The sequence below is a fragment of the Erinaceus europaeus genome, chromosome 6 (genome assembly GCF_950295315.1).
Source record: "Erinaceus europaeus chromosome 6, mEriEur2.1, whole genome shotgun sequence".
Classification (NCBI taxonomy): Eukaryota; Metazoa; Chordata; class Mammalia; order Eulipotyphla; family Erinaceidae; genus Erinaceus; species Erinaceus europaeus.
In genome coordinates, this window is record NC_080167.1 from 57,796,817 (window position 1) to 57,814,861 (window position 18,045).

The 18,045-nt window shown below is 39.2% G+C and overlaps 1 protein-coding gene across 3 annotated transcripts in view; it reads right to left on the bottom strand.

The window, feature by feature from the left end:
* NEBL (nebulette) overlaps positions 1-18,045 on the bottom strand; it is a 410,755-nt gene that overhangs the window by 37,955 nt on the left and 354,755 nt on the right. Inside the window, exons 16-22 of one of the 3 annotated variants that reach the window (XM_007526302.3) lie at positions 15,481-15,585; positions 13,626-13,718; positions 9,697-9,789; positions 5,952-6,044; positions 4,226-4,318; positions 2,357-2,455; positions 743-847 (exon numbers count right to left, since the gene is read on the bottom strand). The exons of the other annotated variants lie outside the window; for them this stretch is intronic. Coding sequence (XP_007526364.1) covers positions 743-847; positions 2,357-2,455; positions 4,226-4,318; positions 5,952-6,044; positions 9,697-9,789; positions 13,626-13,718; positions 15,481-15,585 — 681 coding nt within the window. The remainder of the gene's footprint in view (positions 1-742; positions 848-2,356; positions 2,456-4,225; positions 4,319-5,951; positions 6,045-9,696; positions 9,790-13,625; positions 13,719-15,480; positions 15,586-18,045) is intronic. 3 annotated transcript variants of the gene reach the window in all.

Below are 18,045 nucleotides of genomic sequence, written 5' to 3' on the forward strand. Positions count from 1 at the left end.
TTTGTGACATGGATGTGTCTCTTCCAGCTGTTGTAATAACAGTGTTGAAACTTCAGTGTCCAAGAATTAGAAATGGAAGACTGGTCTTTTCACAAACAGAAAAAAAAACTTTTTTAATCATTAGGGTTAGCTGTTCTCTCAAATTTTATATAAATCTAGATATAGGTAGAGTTCTAAAAGTTACATTTTTAATCCTCCCTATAAATGTATTAACATAGCCACAGCTTAATATGCAATAAAACTATTTCATACAGTTTTCTGAGAGAATATTATTTAAAATTAGATTAAGTGAGCTGCAAATAGTTATACATAAAATTTTGTATATAGCTAGAAAACCTTATATACTTCACACATACATTTTTTTCATGATCTGAAACTGGTGATGATTGCTCAACTAAATTATTATAGAAACTACCAACTGTACAATTTAACATACATTTAAAGAATGTTCTTTGTAACATGCAAAAACACCGAAGTTCATCTATAAATTAAACGGAGAGGCTCTTCACCAAATGCATTTATGTACATGTTAGAAATAAAGACACACCAAAATATCACTGAGAAAAAAACCATTTTATTAGACAAAGCATTCCCAGTCCATTTTAGTGCCCTCATGAGCCCGTTAGCATTGCCATGTTTTGTTAGTTATCCAGATTAATGGTGCACTATGTCATTGGTATACGTGTGTTGCCACTCCTTAGTAAGTTTTAGTCCTTAGGAGGAGGACTTGGTTGTCCCCTACCATTGAAATATGATTCTGTGCTTCTTTGACATGTCTCAGACCAGGTGTATCTAGAATTAGACTTGGTCTACCTTTCATCTGCTTTTGGTCCTGGGTATATTTTACCTGCAAAGTAAATAGTAGAATATACTTGTAAGATAATTACAATTAAAATGTTTTACAACTTATTCAAAATTTCCAAGTAAGTGAAAAGGGCTACATAATTTAAGTCATTTTCTGGGAGATTGGTTTATTAAATTACACTTCATTCTAGATGAATGATATTAAATTTTACTCTCAAATGTCTTGTAAGGAAGGCTGAAAGAAAAAATGAATCAAATTTCTTTCTCCACTAAAAACAACTCAGTGAATGGTCAATATCCACTAACAATGATGGTGTCCAACATACTTCAAGTCAGCAGAGAATCAAAAAAGAAATGGAGTCTAAATTTACTCTTGTGTTTCTATATCCCCTTTTGGGGGGCCCAGCACTGATGAGAATGCATCCCAAGATGCCCTCCATTTCTCCTCACTTTTCTCTTCTGTTGAAAATCAGAAACAATGAGAAACAAATTTGGTTTCTTTCTCTATTAAATACATTTAGCTTCAGAGCTGAAAGGCTTTTCTGTTTAATACAGTTAGCATCTCTGGACAGAAACAATAACAGGAGGCTGTCAACTGTGGAACTCAAATGCTGAACCCAGAACACAGAGCTATTCTGGAAGCTGAGCATCACAGCACAGCTCTTTGTGAGGCTGTTTATGTAGGAGATGAAGCAACCAACTGCTGCAGACCTGACGTCACATGGGTGATTAGGAGTTAAAGCCCTAACACTCACCCAGAGAGGCACAATGTCTAAGTGAGATCCTGAGTATGCTCCATAGGACTTGAATGGGTAACTAGTTTCTGTATTAAATATATGGGATGTTCTTTTCTTAAGTCTTTACTCAGAGTATTAAGTCAGGGTTTTTTTTTTGTTTGTTTGTTTGTTTTTTGCCTCCAGGGTTGGTTATCACTGGGCTGCATGCTCCATTCCTACACTAAGAATCCACTGCTCCTGACAGCCATCTTTTCCATTGAAAGAAGAGGGGAAGACAGAGAGGGGCCGAGAGAGAAAAGTAGACACCTGCAGACCTGCTTCATTGCTTGTGTAGTGACCCACCTGGATCATTGCATAGGTCCTCTGGCTTTGCACTATGTGCTTAACCCAGTGCACTACCGCCCAGCCCCCCATAACTCAGTTTTTAATTGGTTTTGCTAAAAGGATGTAACAGTCTGTGGTCTACATGCCCAGGTTGACAGTTGTTTAGCTTATACATAAAATATTTTTACATCGTCTAAAGTCAATGGCTAATATAACATGAGTCATTGTTTACATAAATATGACAAAATTTTAAACTATAATTTTTGGTCTCACCTGGAAATACCAGTAAGAGAGGTTGTAAGAAAATGTGAATCATTTGGAATTGTTATTGTTATTAACATTTCACCTGGAAAATGAATACTTAGTGCACATATCACAAATGCTTTTCAAAAATAGATTTCCACAAGAAAAAAAGAAACAGGACTTCTAGTAAATAATAAAGGACACATGTGGATCTTTTGTGATTGTCCAATATGAATAAAATCACTTGCCGAACTGATATTGTCTTGGTTCTTCTTTACTCTTTCCATTTCAGGAGTTACACTTAAAGCTGTAGCTCTTCCCAGTTGACCTTGACCTTTATAACAAACCTATCATTTCAGAGAAGAGAAGAAAAAGAGGATTGTGAATTGATTCAGCTCATTGAGAATCTCCTCTGCTTATTCTAAGGGGCAAGTTGAAGAAACTGGAAGAAAAAAAAAAAGGTTGCTACTCTACTTTAAAGCTTCTATCATGCGTCACACTACTATGATCCATACAACACTACAGTGACTATGTGTCCAAATGGATGGGCTCGAATATATGGACATACCATCAGTACAGTTGTAACAAGTCTTTCATCATAAAGACATTTATTTAAAAAATGTTATTACAGACACTGGAGTTTTTCTACCCCTGTAGAATGGCAATTAGTAACTAAATGCAGCAGAAGTTTAGAAAGATGCCCTTAAAGGGGTATCCAAGGTCATCCAACAGGATAGCATGCTTCCCATCACTGCATCTGTCCTCAATAGTCATCTTCATTTTGGATAGCAATAGAGTCACGTCCAGTGTGACTCTAGATGCACTAGGGGCAAGAGGAGCATCTCCCACTCCAAATTACTTTTATTAGGAAAAGATCCAAACAACAGCCTGCCTGTGCTCTATAGTCTGCTCAAATGCCTCTAAAGGTCTAAAGAAAGAAAGATTTCTTTGAATGTAACAGATTTCCAAATTTCCTCTTCCGAAGAACCCAATCTATATGTTAATGACCTCACGAAAAGATTCACTCAGTGAAGTACATCCATAGGTTACATAAGAGGAAGGGACTTAGCAGAGCAAGTCAGAGGTTGGAGTCTATGTAGAAACTAACAGACCTCTCTCTATCAAGTGTCTCTAAAATGCTTCTGTCCTATAGTCCTATCAGCTTTCTCACTGAAGCATTTCTCCTCAGACATGGTCCGAAACTAAACTGCCAATTGCTGGGAGATGGTGCAGGGTGAGAGGGCAAGAATGTGTTATGATATGGGAGTGAGAAGGCTTATCTATAGAATTAGGATACTACGAGTTACCACTGTACACTTCAGGGGAACCACTGCACGAAGATAAGGTAAGAGGGGAGATAAAAATCATGCTGGTAGGAGCAGAGTGATAGTACACACAGCAGAGTGTGCATACTGCCTTGTGCAAAGTCTGGGGTTCAAGCCCCAGGTCCTCCATTGTATTCATTTCCACTAGGGAAAGACAGAAACAGGCTGGGTAAGGATCGACCTGCCAATGTTCATGTCCACTGAAGAAGCAATTACAGAAACCAGACCTTCCACCTTCTGCAGCCCATAAGGAATTTTGGTCCGTATTCCCAGAGGGTTAAATGTTAGGGGAAAATGACCAGAGGACTCTGAACTCCAATTCCATAAGGACCGGGGGGGGGGGGGTTGGGAAGACACTCATAAGTAGTAGATGTGACTTAGAAAGGAAGAGAAGGCAGAATCATATGGAAAAAAATATAAGCAAATATATAGATAGATAGATAGATAGATAGATAGATAGATAGACAGACAGACAGATAGTTATAGAAATAACAGTCAACCCATATCTGTGATCTTAGAATGAATGCAATTTCCAAGGTGGGAATGGGGACACAGAAATGTGGTGGTGTTTAAGCTGTGGAATTATATCCCTGCTATCTTGTAATTTTGTAAATCAATATTAAGTCACTAATAAATTTGTTTTTTAAGTCATGCTGGTAGTCACTGGGAACACAAGACTTTGAAACCTTTCAACCTGATAGTTAACTGAGAGCAGAATTTCTACACCAGGCTATGAAAATGTAAACATGGACAAGAAGTTTGGCAATAAGGAGAAAGTTGCTAAGATCACACATTGCTGATGTTCTTCTGGTTTTCTTTCACTCGCTTCAGCTCTGGCGGATCAGAGATGGTTGTTGCTTGTTTCTTCTCACCTCTGTATTTTATCTGTGGAGAAGTAAGGATTTCAATCAATGACAGAATGGTTTCCACCCCGATGCCACAAAGAATGAGCCTCAAAATTAACTGTATCTCTTTACCCGTCTTTTCACAATAGGTAAACTTCAACCTTCCTGTTCACTTGGGCTTGGGTTACGATTCATCTAAGCAAGCACCAAGTGGCTGTGCTTCTTAATAAAATCATTTTTAAATACATATTTTCTGTTCATACCAAAACTAAATGCACATTCCGTAGCTAAAAGCAATGCAGATATAAAGGGAAAACATTGTAATGAAGTCACTACAGGAGAACTATAGCAAACATCACCTTGGCAGGCAGGGAAAGCCATGTGCTCTCTTTTTGACCCCAGAACTTCTGCTTTCAAAAGAAGCTAAAGTTCCCTCACTCCCACCAACTTCCAGAGACCGCATGAGGAAGAAACAGAATACAGGTTAATTTTCTTCTTAAACTTTAAATCCTCTCAAAATTGCCTGTTTTAGAAAAAGGCTAGTGTTCCATTGGTTACAGTTACATAGAAAGATCAGAAACACAGAAAATAACTATGGGAAGGTATCGTCAGAAGTAATTTCCTAATTCTGTGAGGCCTGGGTCCAAATCTTAGCTCTTCCCTTATAAACTAAGGGTCCTTTGCTCACTTTCCCACATCTCCAAACCAGAGAACTGAGTGGTGCTCACCTCCTGGGCTCACAGCAAGTGTTTAGAGCAGGGTCCACAGAAGAAGTACCACATTGTCAACTGTCATTATTGCTTCGTTAGCAATAGACTCTTGAGTGACTGAATTATGTTCTCCATTCTATTTATAAAATGTCCTGCTCTGGCATTATTATCTCAGAACTCCAGAAAAGCCAGCTCTACTTTACTCTAATATATAACCATTTCTTCTCAGATTGACCACTGCTTTTTTTTAGTATAGAGGGACTATACTCTCGACATCCTCCCCCAAATGTATTTTTATTTTTATCTTTTTATTAGTGACTTAATAGTGGTTTACAGGACTACAAATAGTAGAGATATTGTCCCGCACTGCACCTACCAACAAAGTTCGGTGTCTCCACCCCCAACCCCAACCATAACCCCCATAGTTCTCACAAAGTCTGAAGTGACTGGTTGGCTATTTTTTCTTTTCTTTTCTTTTCTTTTCTTTTCTTTTCTTTTCTTTTCTTTTCTTTTCTTTTCTTTCCTTTCCTTTCCTTTTTCTTTTCTTTTTAACATCATGTAGTTCAATTCCCTACATTGCACATTTGTGTGAAACCATCCAATAATTTGTTTATATCTCCTTACTTATTTCACTGAGCAAAAACAGCTCCAGTTCTGCCTGCACATATGTTTAGAGATTCACTCACTAGACCATGGAGTCTGTGAAAACAAGAACTGAGTCTTATCCATCTCTGTATAGCAAAGTCCAGAACAATGCCTGGCATAGTAAGGGTACTTAATGAAGCTACCACAAGTAAAAAGCATGGCTAAGTTATATCACAGTCCTGAGCTTCCTCCTCTTATATGGGAGAGCCACTGGGCACCTTCAATATGTGAAAGAGCAAAGGATAATCCAAGTGTATAATGGGTCTAAAGCTTTTCAGGGGGTGCTGTGAAGGATCAACATGTACAGAAAGCACTTGCCATACTCAGCTGCTCCTGGTTCCTCCTCACTCTCTCTATCTCTGGTGTAGAGCTCACTGGAGTAGCCTTGTAGTAGCGCCCTTTATACTGGAGCTGGGAGACAAGATACAAGACAGTGGGGTTACAGGAAGGACATGTGCACCGATACACTGCAGCAGGTCAAAAGAAACAAGAGCCATTCATTAATTTAGATCTCCATTAGGACTGCACAGTGAAGCCGTATTGCAAATAGACATTATCGTCCTGACTCTAAGCATGTTTTTAATCCAAATGTTTGGGACTTCATCTTTGGTGATTATTCATCAAATAGCATCATTTCCTGGTGGTCTCTCCAAGTTTGATCTTATAGTAATGATAAAGGACCCATCCTCCAAACTCACTTCTTCATAGCATTAAAGTGACATTGATCACATTACCATTTTATATTTTGAAAGAATAATCCTGTAATACAAATGGTCAATTTTGACTTGCCTTAGAGCTCCCTGCTTTATAGTCAACAATGGCAAATTTCATGGTATTTGTATTTTACATTGAATAAAAAAGGAGTTAAAAAACAAATACTTTCAGCTGAGGGGGGAGTTCAGTGCTAGAGCACAGGATTTGTAAGCCTGAGACCCCAGCAGCCCCAAGTCCAGTTCCCAGCACTTTCCATGCAGGAGGTGCTCAGTACACTATCCCATGCAGGAGTGATCAGTGCACTATTCCTTCCTATCTCTCTATAGCTCTCTCTCATAAAAAATAAATATGGGCTGGGCAGATGCTCCACATGGAGTGCACACATGATTGTATGCTAGGACCTGGGTTCACACCTCAAGTCCCCACTTGCAGAGCAGAAGCCATCTGAATGGTGAAGTAATGATGCAGGTATCTCTTTCTCCCTCTCTATTTTCCCCTTCCCTCTCAATTTCTCTGTCTTATAATTAAAGTAAGGTTTAATTTTAATTTTTAAAAAAGAAAAAAAAAGGCCATGAGAAACAGAGGAACTATACAGACACTGAGCCCCAGCAATAATTCTGGTAGCAAATAAGAAGAAGAAGAAGAAATCTTTTAAAAAAAAAAAAAGAACAATTCTGTAATTATGTGTCCTTGTCATAAAGGCATCATTAGCATTACACTTTAGAGACAGACTATCAATAAAGTGACATCTGAAATTCAAAGTTCTAGCTCTGTGCTCTATCTTTGCCTGTGCTGACTGGTATCCTGAGAGTCCTCTTGGCCTATGGCAGGGAGAGCTATTTCTTAGCTGGGGGGATCAGCTTTTCCAGTAGTTCCACAACAATCTGGAAACAAAGAGCACCTGACACAGAGAAACAAGATAGGACTTTTTCTTCTATCAGATGGATTTATTTTTCTTTAATTGTCACCAGGGTATCACTGGGGCTCAGTGGCTACATGGCAAATCTACCACTCTTGACAACAATGTTTATTTTTCCCTTTGTTTTTATTTTTGTTTTGATAGAGAAGTAAGGGGATGGGAGGGAGACAGAAAGACACCTGCAGCACTGCTTCACTACTTGTGAAGCTCCTCTGACAGTGGGGAACCTGTATCCTTGATTCTGGATTCTGAACCAGGGTAATGACATGTGCACCCCACTGGGTTGGCCACTGCTTGGCCCCTATCAAATGAATTTTGACAGGCAAAAGCAAAACTACACAAGACCATATAAGACCTTCTGTGGGGACAGTATGGGGCCCCCAATGCCTTCTTGAGATCTGAATCACCATCTCCTGCTACCTTGTACTCATCACACAGAACCTCCCCCTTTGTGAACAATGCTGGGATGCTAAACATAATCAGTGTACGCAGCTAGGAAGGACCTTCCTCATGAAATCCACCCCCATCATTTACGAATTCTTCAAGTTCTAACTCAAATACTCATCCTCCAAGGGCTTTCCTCCTCCTAGGCACAATGTTCCTTCTCTTGTATTTCTGGGACTTTACAGCCTCAGGCAAGATAATCTTTTTTCATAACATTATACTACCTTTTTTTCAAACTTTATTTTTATTTATGTGAGGAAATTGTGAGGCATGGTTGAGCATGGTGTGGGACCTCCCACTGAAAAGTGGGTGCCTGGATGGCATGACCTTTCTGTCAGTCTCTCTCTACTTGAGATTGAGCATGGAGGAAAATGACCACCCGAAAACGTCTCCTCTGTAAGCCTCCCTGCTTCACAAAAGACTCTACATGCAGCCCATTTCCTTGTTCTCAAACCAGTTGGTTCCTTTACTCAGAGGTTAATAGAAGTTCATCTTCTCTGATCATATATGGCTCATACATCATTGTTCTGCTCTGTCAAACTATAACCAAGAACATTCTCCTTACTCCTCCACCTCCTCCGGTTCTTTTAATCTTACATGATCCATCTCCTCTCTTAAGGCTCCTCTCTGTCTGCTGGTTATTGATAACCCTACTTCCTCCGTTCCTTTGATCAACTAAACCCCTTGTTCAACATTTGCTAGGAATGCTCTGACCTTTTCTCAACCCCCTATTTCTCTTTGTCCCTCTTCTTCCAAACCATATATGGAATTGATAACTTACATCCCCCTACAAGGCCTTATACACCCTACTTTGCTGTTTAATAAAAGGATTGTTCATGAAACATTCCCCTGGTGATCTCTGATTATGTCTCTAGCTACAAAAACAGGGAGAGATCCAGTCGGCTCACTCCTACTGCCTGGGAACATTCTTTCTGGGACCCTGCATCTGGTATGCAACAGAGTGGGTAAGCCAGGAGTTTGTGCCTGGGAAGAGGCCTCTCCACACAGAGAGTCTGACATATTTATTTACTTATTGGATAGAGACAGAAAGAAATTGAGAGAGGAGTGGGAGATAGTGAGTGAGAAAGACATAGAGACACATGCAGCCCTGCCTCACCACTTATGAAGCTTTCCCCTGAAGGTGGGGACCAAGGTCTTGAACTTGTGTCCTTATGCACTGTAATGTGTATGCTTAACCAGGTGCACCACCGCCTGGCCCTTCATTATGCTATCTCTACTGCCCCCACAGCATTTTTCAAGAGGAATTATTTGTTATTAAATAAGATACTGCGTATAAAGTACTCAAAAATATAGAAAACATCTGATAAGCATCAGTTTTTGTGTGCCACTCAAACAAAGCATAATCATTATTTATTGCTACATCTGTTTCTCTTACAGTTCTCATAGTCCTAATCTTAGGGTACAGAAAATGTGTCCCTCAACTCTTATCTCCTCTCTAAATAACAAGATCAGAGCTGGCATTCAGTGAAATGTCTTCACAGGCACACACAGCACGGGGTAATCCTGAAATAAAAGTGTGAAGGACTAGGCAGTGGCACACCCAGTTGAGCAAACATGTTACCATGTGCAAGGATGCAGGTTCAAACCCCCTTTTCCCAGCTGCAGGTGTAAGAGGACACTTCATGAGCAGTGAAGCATTATTACAGGTATCTTCTTTCTTTCTCTGTCCCTTTCTACTTCCCTCTCTTTTTTCATTTTTCTCTCTGTTCTATTAAATAAACAGAAGATGGGAAGATTGGCCTCAAGAAGCAGTGGATTCCTCACTCAGGAATTGGGCCCCAGTAATAATCCTGGTGGCAAAAGAAAAAGAAAGAAAAAAGAAAAAAGAAATCCTCCCCCTCTGTTAGGAGCTGGCTTTCCAGTCTGGGTTTGCTGTAATGGGACTCCATTTGTACAGGTGTCATGTTCTCACTGCAGACTGACAGCCAATGAAATAGGAAAGAAAATACTTAAACATGATCACACATTGCTGAGATTCTTCTGATTTTCTTTCACTCGCTTCAGCTCTGGTGGATCAGAGATGGCTGTTGCCTGTTTCATGTCTTCCTTGTATTTCACCTGTGTAATTCATAATAGAAAAATAACATGAGTCTTTATTCAACTCAAAGCTGAGAAAAAAAATTTTTTTTCATTTCTAACTATTGCATTATAAAATGTCAACATTAACATTCCTTCAAAGGAACACAAACTTTTATCTTATCTGATGCTTTGCTAATATGCAAATAAATCCATATTTGCTGTGCAGATGTCCCCTCAGGCCAGTGCCAGTCCCTGCGAGAGTTGGGACATTCTCAGAGCACCTGTTCTGCCATGTTGTCCCCTCAGGCTAGTGCCAGTTCCCTCAAGAGTTAATACGATATTCTCAAAGTACCCTTCCCAACCAATCCTGTCCTGGCTCATCACTCCCAGTTTTTGCCCTATAAAGCCATTCTTCTTCCGCCCCTCTCTCTCTTGCTCACTTTTCACTTTGGTGATTAGATGCAGGGAAGGTTGCTGCGCGAGGCAGCCATTTTGGCTAGCTCCACGTGGCCTGAACCACTGCGCTCTCACCCAACTCTAAGGTGCCAGCACAAATAAAGAATTGTGTTCCCTCTCCGTTCTGGATCTCCTCTCTCTCTCTCTCTCTCTCTCTCTCTCTCTCTCTCTCTCTTCTCTGCTTAGCAGCCGACACATATTTATACAACTATTCATCACTGTACAATATTTTAATTAAAATAAGAAAATTTTGCATATAAAATAGATGCTATCAGGGGTCAGGCAGTAGCACAGCAGGTTAAGTTCACATGGCGCGAAGGGCAAGGACTGGTGTAAGGATTCTGGTTTGAGCCCCCGGCTCCCCACCTGCAGGGGAGTCGCTTCACAGGCAGTGAAGCAGGTCTGCAGGTGTCTGTCTTTCTCTCCCCCTCTCTGTCTTCCCCTCCTCTCTCCATTTCTCTCTGTCCTATTCAACAACAACAGCAATAACAACAACAACAATGGCAACAAAAGGGAAAAAATAGCGTCCAGGAGCACTGGATTCATGGCACAGGCACCAAGGCCCAGCAATAACCCTGGAGGCAAAAAAAAAAAAAAAAAAAAAGATGTTAGCATTAGGAAGATGCAAAAGGCTTGGAAATGACCTTATGTAATATACTTTATCTGAAAAGCAGTTTCTCTTAAATTAACATGTATAATATATTGAAATCAATATTAAATTAATATTCATTTATTTATTTTGCCTCCAGGGTTATTACTGGGACTCATTGCTTGTACTACAAATTCATTGCTCCTGTGGCCATTTTTTTCAATTTTTTGGATAGGACAGAGAAAAACTGAGAGGGGAGGAGAAGACAGAGAGGGAGAAAGACGGATACCTGCAGACCTGCTTCACCACTTGTGAAGTGACCCCCTTGCAGGTGGGGATCTGGCAGCTCAAACCAGTATTCTCGCACTTTGTACTATGTGTATTTAACCTGCCTATCTAACTTAAATTAATATTTAAATTAACACCTGTAATATATTTAAAATCACACTGAGTTAATTGGAGAGTCTTAAGAACACTGCTTATCTGAGTACAAATACTCAATAGCCCAGAACAGGAAGAAGGTTAAATGGCACAATAAAAGGTACATGTATTAAAAGTAAAGATCCCTGTGTCCTGATCACTGTAGAGGACCTACTCAATGACAGGATGCAAGGAGGTATCTTCTATCTGCATAATCACAGAAAGTTAAAATACACCTCTATACCGGCTTCCATTGCCTTCAAAAACTCCTCCTTCAAATCTGTTTAGAGGCATGTAGCCCCCAACAAACATGTACTCTTTTCAGGTGGCCTTTTAATTTGTCAAAAAAATTCATTGAAGATTGTGTTCAAGAAAAAGGATATGTGTGTGTGTGTGTGTGTGTGTGTGTGTGTGTGTATACACAGAAGCACATGTATGCTGAAACTTAGTTAGAACTTAAATCTACATAAAACGTGTTTTAGAGCTCACTGGATAGTTCTGAAAATGACTGAGGCTGAAATCCATGCTTCGCCCATAAGGGAATGGTACCCAGAGAGTTCAGTTAGCATCTGAGAATGTAACACAACTAACAGTGCCCATCCATAATAGTGGAAACCCAAAAGAGTTAAACTGAAAGTCCATTGAGACAGACTACCTCTAAATAAGATTTTAAAACAGCTCTTAAGAGAGAAAACTAATAGCTAAAAAAAAGGCTTGTACTCTGGAGGTGGAAAATGTCGAGATCTTTAAATGTTAGAGAATCGTATCTGGGTTTGACAGATCTAGCTAATCTTGAAAGGGCAACTTTCCATTTGAATACTAAGCAGGCATTTATGGCCCAGCCTCATAGAGACACAGAACTGTGCATTTAGTGTTTGCTAGAGGAGGCAATGAGAGGCTGGGGGAAGAAATTATATACTGTACTACCCTGTGATTTTCCTCGGGTGAGAAGCTAAACATGATTAAAGATGAACAGTTTTTTTTTCCCCCCATACAACTCTAAACTAATCAAAACAGCAGAGCCATTTCACTGTAGGCAATAGAGCTGCAGACTACATAACATTTATAACATTATAGCCCAGTACACTGATGGGTATATTATCATTGGGAAGTAAGGGAAACAAACATTTTACATTCCTCTGCCAAACCAATTTCTCTGTGAGAGCAGTGTGTTTGCACAGGTTCCAGCATGGTGGATCAGAACACAGTGATGCATCCTCATCCCAAGGTCCTTCTGAAGCTTTCCTTTTAAAGGGTCGCCCCTCATGCATTTTTGTTCTGCAGACTTTTTATAAATCCACTTGGAAGCATGCTTCACCACAGCATTAGTGATTGCAGCATTAGCAATACCAATGCACAGTGGTAATCTAGAATAGAGTTACTGACAGATGAGACTAATCAAGGCAGTTCTACTTGGATAACTTAAAGGCTCTACCAGGCATCGCCTCTAAGGGTGAAGGTCAAAAATGAAAACTTAAGGAAAAATCCTTTATGTAATGCCTTATGAAGAAACTGAGCACAGTAAATATGCATACAAGAATGCTTATTGGTAAGAGTGAAATTGTGAAAGTCAAACTCTGAATGGAGTGATTTTTGTTTTTGTTTTGTCTACAGAGTTATCGCTTGGGCTCAGTGCCAACACTACATATTCACTGCTCCTGGTGGAGTTTTTTCCCTTTGTTATTATTATTTTTATTGGATAGGACAGAGAGAAGAGAGGGAGACAGAAATACAGACACCTGCAGACCTGCTTCACTACTTGTGAAGCAGACCCCTGCAGGTGGGGAGCAGGGCTCAAACCCAGATCCTTGCTCTTCACACTGCGCTTAACCAGGCGCTGGTGCCCAGTTCCCTTAATGAAGAAGCTTTTACCCACAGATCTGAGCTCTTCTTCTATCTTCCTTGAAAGCTCAAGAGGAACGGGAGCATAAGTTATTTTACAAATTATAGTGAAGGTGTATTCTTTCCTTCGCTTGAAGCTAGACTTGACTTATTAGGCAAATGGGGCCTTCAGAACCTTCTCTTAAGTCAGCAAGTAACTGTTTTAGTGGCTGTAATCATTCTATCAGGGTAAATTTCTTTCCTCCGAATGGTGGAAAGGTACTAAAATTTATTCTTTCCCTGAAAAATTCAATACAGTTAAAATACTGTTCAAAAAAGGAAATCTAATCCCAGATTTCATTACTATTAAAGTGATCTATCACTTAAGCACTATGTTATATCAAGATGAAACAATGCTTTAAGTTAAAGGGGAACAAGGCTACTATTTCCTTCAAAAAGTTAAACCTTTGATATTTGATGAAATAGCATTTCAACAAAGTGAAGAATAAAAGAGAAAGGCAGCCTGTTTAGTAAAGAACATTTGTCTAGCTTGTGTTTACTCTTGGAAAGGATAATTAATGCTACTTACTGAACTGATATTCTGCTGGTTTTTCTTCACCCGTTCAATCTCCGGGGTATCTTTTACTGCTGTGCCAGCTCCTATTTCTTTCTTATAAAATACCTTTATTTCACGAGGAGGAAAAAAATAACTATAAGCTTATTACAATTCAAGTTCTAGTTCCACTGCTTAAAAAAAGAAAGACAACTTCTCAAGTTCTAAAGTAGTGTGAATATAGTTTCTACTTATGAGCGATGATGCCACATTAAACAAAGAATCTCTACAGAAAAATAGTGTAATAGGGAAGGTATATAAAGATGGAACTGCTCCTTCCCTTGATGTGTGGTAAACCACTAAACTCTTGAAGACATGGAGAAACTTCTACAGGCATGTGCCTCCCCCCCCAAAAAAAATTTGGAAATCTGGATTATCATGGAATCATGGGTGACAGAAGCCAAAACAGCCTTTATCACTCCTCTTTCCTTCCAGTGGGGGATTCCATTTCCTAGCATATCTAGGGCTGGGGAGACAGCATAACATTTATGCAAAAAAAAAAAGAGAGAGAGAAAACCTTATTTGCCTGAGGCTCTGAGCTCCCAGGTTCAATTTCCAGCACCACCATAAATCAGAGCTGAGCAGTACCCAGGTTAAAAACAAAAAGGAGAAAGAAAAGACCATTGTGGTACCTGACCAGCATATACTGAGTGTTAGAGTCTGGCAGTCCAGAAAACAGAAAATACCCCAGAGCTGTCAGACTTAAAGAATTTTCATTTTGAAAAAAACATCTGCCTGTGGGTTAGATAGCATAATGGTTATGCAAAGAGACTCTCATGGTTCTAAAGTCTCAGGTTCAATCCCCCATGTACCACTATCAGCCAGAGCCGAGCAGTACTCTAGTAAAAAAAAAAAAAAAAAAAAAAAAACTTAGCTATTAAAGGACTGAGCTAATTTTACATTTAAAAAAACTGCAGGTTTGACCAACTTTTATAGTTTTAAAAATTATTATAATCTTATAATATACATTTGTTTGGCCACTAGACACAAACAAAATCTAATTAGTAGTCTTGATACAATTTCTACTCACTAAAATTAAAATACTATTTTTTTTTTGCCTACAGAGTTATCACTGGGGCTCGGTGGCTGCACCACGAATCTACTGCTCCTGGGGGCTATTTTACTTTTTCCATTTTGTTGCCCTTGTTATTACTGTTGTTCTTATTGCTGTTGTTGTTGGATAGGACAGAGAGAAATGGAGAGAGAAGGGGAAGACAGAGAGGAGGAAAGAGAGATAGACACCTGCAGACCTGCTTCACCACTTCTGAAGTGACCCCCCTGCAGGTGGGGAACTGGGGGCTGAAACAGGGATCCTTAAGCCGGTCCTCATGCTTCATTGCGCCATATGTGCTTAACCCATGGCTCTACCTCCTGGCCCCCGAAATATGAATTTCTAAGAATATAAGAATTGGCTACAAGTTACTAAATCACTAAACACATCACTAGTGCAAATCAGTGACAAGAAAGGAAATCACTTCTTATAACTACTTTTGCCTCCCAAGTAATTCTGAGTGAAAGACTGCTTTCCCAAGTAAAACCTAAAATTCCGTTAAAAATAAAGAAGAAAATTTGAATTTGTAATTCCAGAACAATGATGAGAAAAGTTATAAGTTGTAAGAACATTTGGTACTTATATTGGATTGTTGGAAAAGTCATGAAGCATTTTTGCACAGAAAAACATCATGACTTTTCTAACAATCCAGTATTATTTTGAAGAAGCAAAGAAAATTCAAGCTGTACCACAAAAGTAAGGATACAATGAAGAACAAAAGGTCTCCTTATAAAACAAAATTTAATGGTGACAACTGAGAAAAATAAAAAGGCTACTCACTGCACTAATGTTTTGCTGGGTTGTCTTAATTCTCTGAATTTCAGGAGTATCTGCCACTGTAGAATAGTTGGAGAGCATTTTCTCTGCTTCATCTTTATACTTTTTCTAAGAAGGAAAAAAAAAAAGCAATCATTATGAACCTGAAACTATGTGTGTATAAGCAAGAACCAGAAAAAAAAAATGACACAACTTCTTTTATATCAGCCATACTACACGGCTCTAAATCACATCTTGGGATTTTCTCCTTCCTTCCTTCCTTCCTTCCTTCCTTCCTTCCTTCCTTCCTTCCTTCCTTCCTTCCTTCCTTTCTTTTTTCAGTTTTGCTGGTTTGGTTGTTTTTTTGTTGTTGTTGTTACAGAGCCAGGTCCTGCCTTGTGCAAGTGGCATTCCACTGTTCCTGCTGACTTTTCATTCACTTTACTTGATACAGATAAAGATAAACATAAAGACAGAGACATGTAAACAGACAGAGCATATCACTGCTCCACCATGTATGCAGCTTCTCCTGGGACTATCCACATTGATTCCACAAGGTGCTAGGACTCTTGTGCATGGGAAAGTGTGTGCTCCACTAGGTGAGCTGCCTTCCAGTTGCTCTTTTATTATTTTTTTTAATTAGAATTTTAACTAGTTGGGCTTAATTTTTATTACGACTCATTTTAAACAAAATCTCTATCAATTTTCTATAACTATGTAAGATGTTTTTCTTTCCCCTTTATTTTTCCACTGGTATCATTCTTTTCTACTAAAAAATTATTGATAGGAAAGAAGTAATACATTAATGAGTATTTTGGCCAATTAATAAGTACCAATTTATAATTATTATTTTATAGTTATTATTTCTCCTAAATCTAGTTTTTCCAGAGGACTGGCTAATTTGAAAACTTAAATTTTACTAAGAAAGTTTTGTTCTCCTGGTTTTAAGTCAAAATCCAATTTTATCTTACATCTTGAATAGATTTACCCACTGTTAGTTTGAGTTAGAACTCATTATTATAATGATGATATTCATTAATAAGTGGAGGTAACTCAGTGGTAGAGCAAGTATTTTACATACATGAAGCCCTAGGTTTGATATCTCGTACTACAAAAGAGCAACAAAGAGGGACTGGGTAGTGGTGCACCTGATTAAGTAAGCATATTACCATGTACAGGTTCAAGCTGCCGGTCCCCACCTTCAGAGGAAAAAGCTTCATGAGTGGTGAATCAGTGCTGCAGTTGTCCATCTGTCTCTCCCTCTCTATACCCCCCCTTCTCCCTAAATTTCTCTCTGTCTCTATTAAATAAAACAATAAAGTTTAAAACAATAAAAAATATTTTTTAAAGAGCAACAAAGAAAAAATACTTGGAGCTCTATGAATGGTACAAAAGTGCTTTGATCAATGTGTCACTCACTCAAATTTAAAAAAAAAAAATCTAAAATGGAAATTGAACCAGGCAGTGGATATGTGGAGATTGTATGTCTTATATGCATAAGACCCTTAGGTATGATCACCACCACAAAGGAAGGAAGGAAGGAGGGAAGAAAGGAAGGGAGGGCAAAGAAAGAGAAACCCCCACACCTATGAACATCTAATCTTTGATAAGGGGGCCCAAAGGATTAAAAGGAAGAAGGAGGTTCTCTTCAATAAATGGTGTTGGGAAACCTGGGTTGAAACATGCAGAAGAATGAAATTGAACCACATTATCTCACCAGAAACAAAAATCAACTCCAAATGGACCAAGGACCTGGATGTTAGACCAGAAACTATCAAATACTTAGAGGAAAACGTTGGTGGAACACTTTCCCACATATACCTCAAGGACATCTTTGATGAAACAAACCCAACTGCAAGGAAGATTAAAGCAGAAACAAACCAATGGGACTACATCAAACTGAAAAGCTTCTGTACAGCCAAAGAACCTATCACACAAACAAAGAGACCCCTCACAGAATGGGAGAAGATCTTCACATGCCATACATCAGACAAGAGATTAACCACCAAAATATACAAAGAACTCAGCAAACTTAGCACCAAAAAAGCAAATGACCCTATCCATAAATGGGCAGAGGATATGAACAAAGCATTCACTTTAGAGGAGATCCAAAAGGCTAACAAATAAAAAACTGCTCCAGGTCACTGATTGTCACAGAAATGCAAATAAAGACAACACCGAGATAACACCTCACTCCTGTGAGAATGGCATACATCAAAAAGGACAGCAACAACAAATGCTGGAGAGGCTGTGGGGACAGAGGAACCCTTCTGCACTGCTGGTGGGAATGTAAATTGGTCCAGCCTCTGTGGAGAGCAGTCTGGAAAACTCTCACAAGGCTAGACATGGACCTTCCATATGACCCAGTAGTTCCTCTCCTGGGGATATACCCCAAGGATTCCATAATGCCCAATCAAAAAATACATGTACACCTATGTTCATAACAGCACAATTCATAATAGCTAAAACCTGGAAGCAACCCAGGTGCCCAAAAACAGATGAGTGGCTGAGAAAGCTGTGGTATATATACACAATGGAATACTATGCAGCTATTAAGAACAATGAACCCACCTTCTCTGACCCATCTTA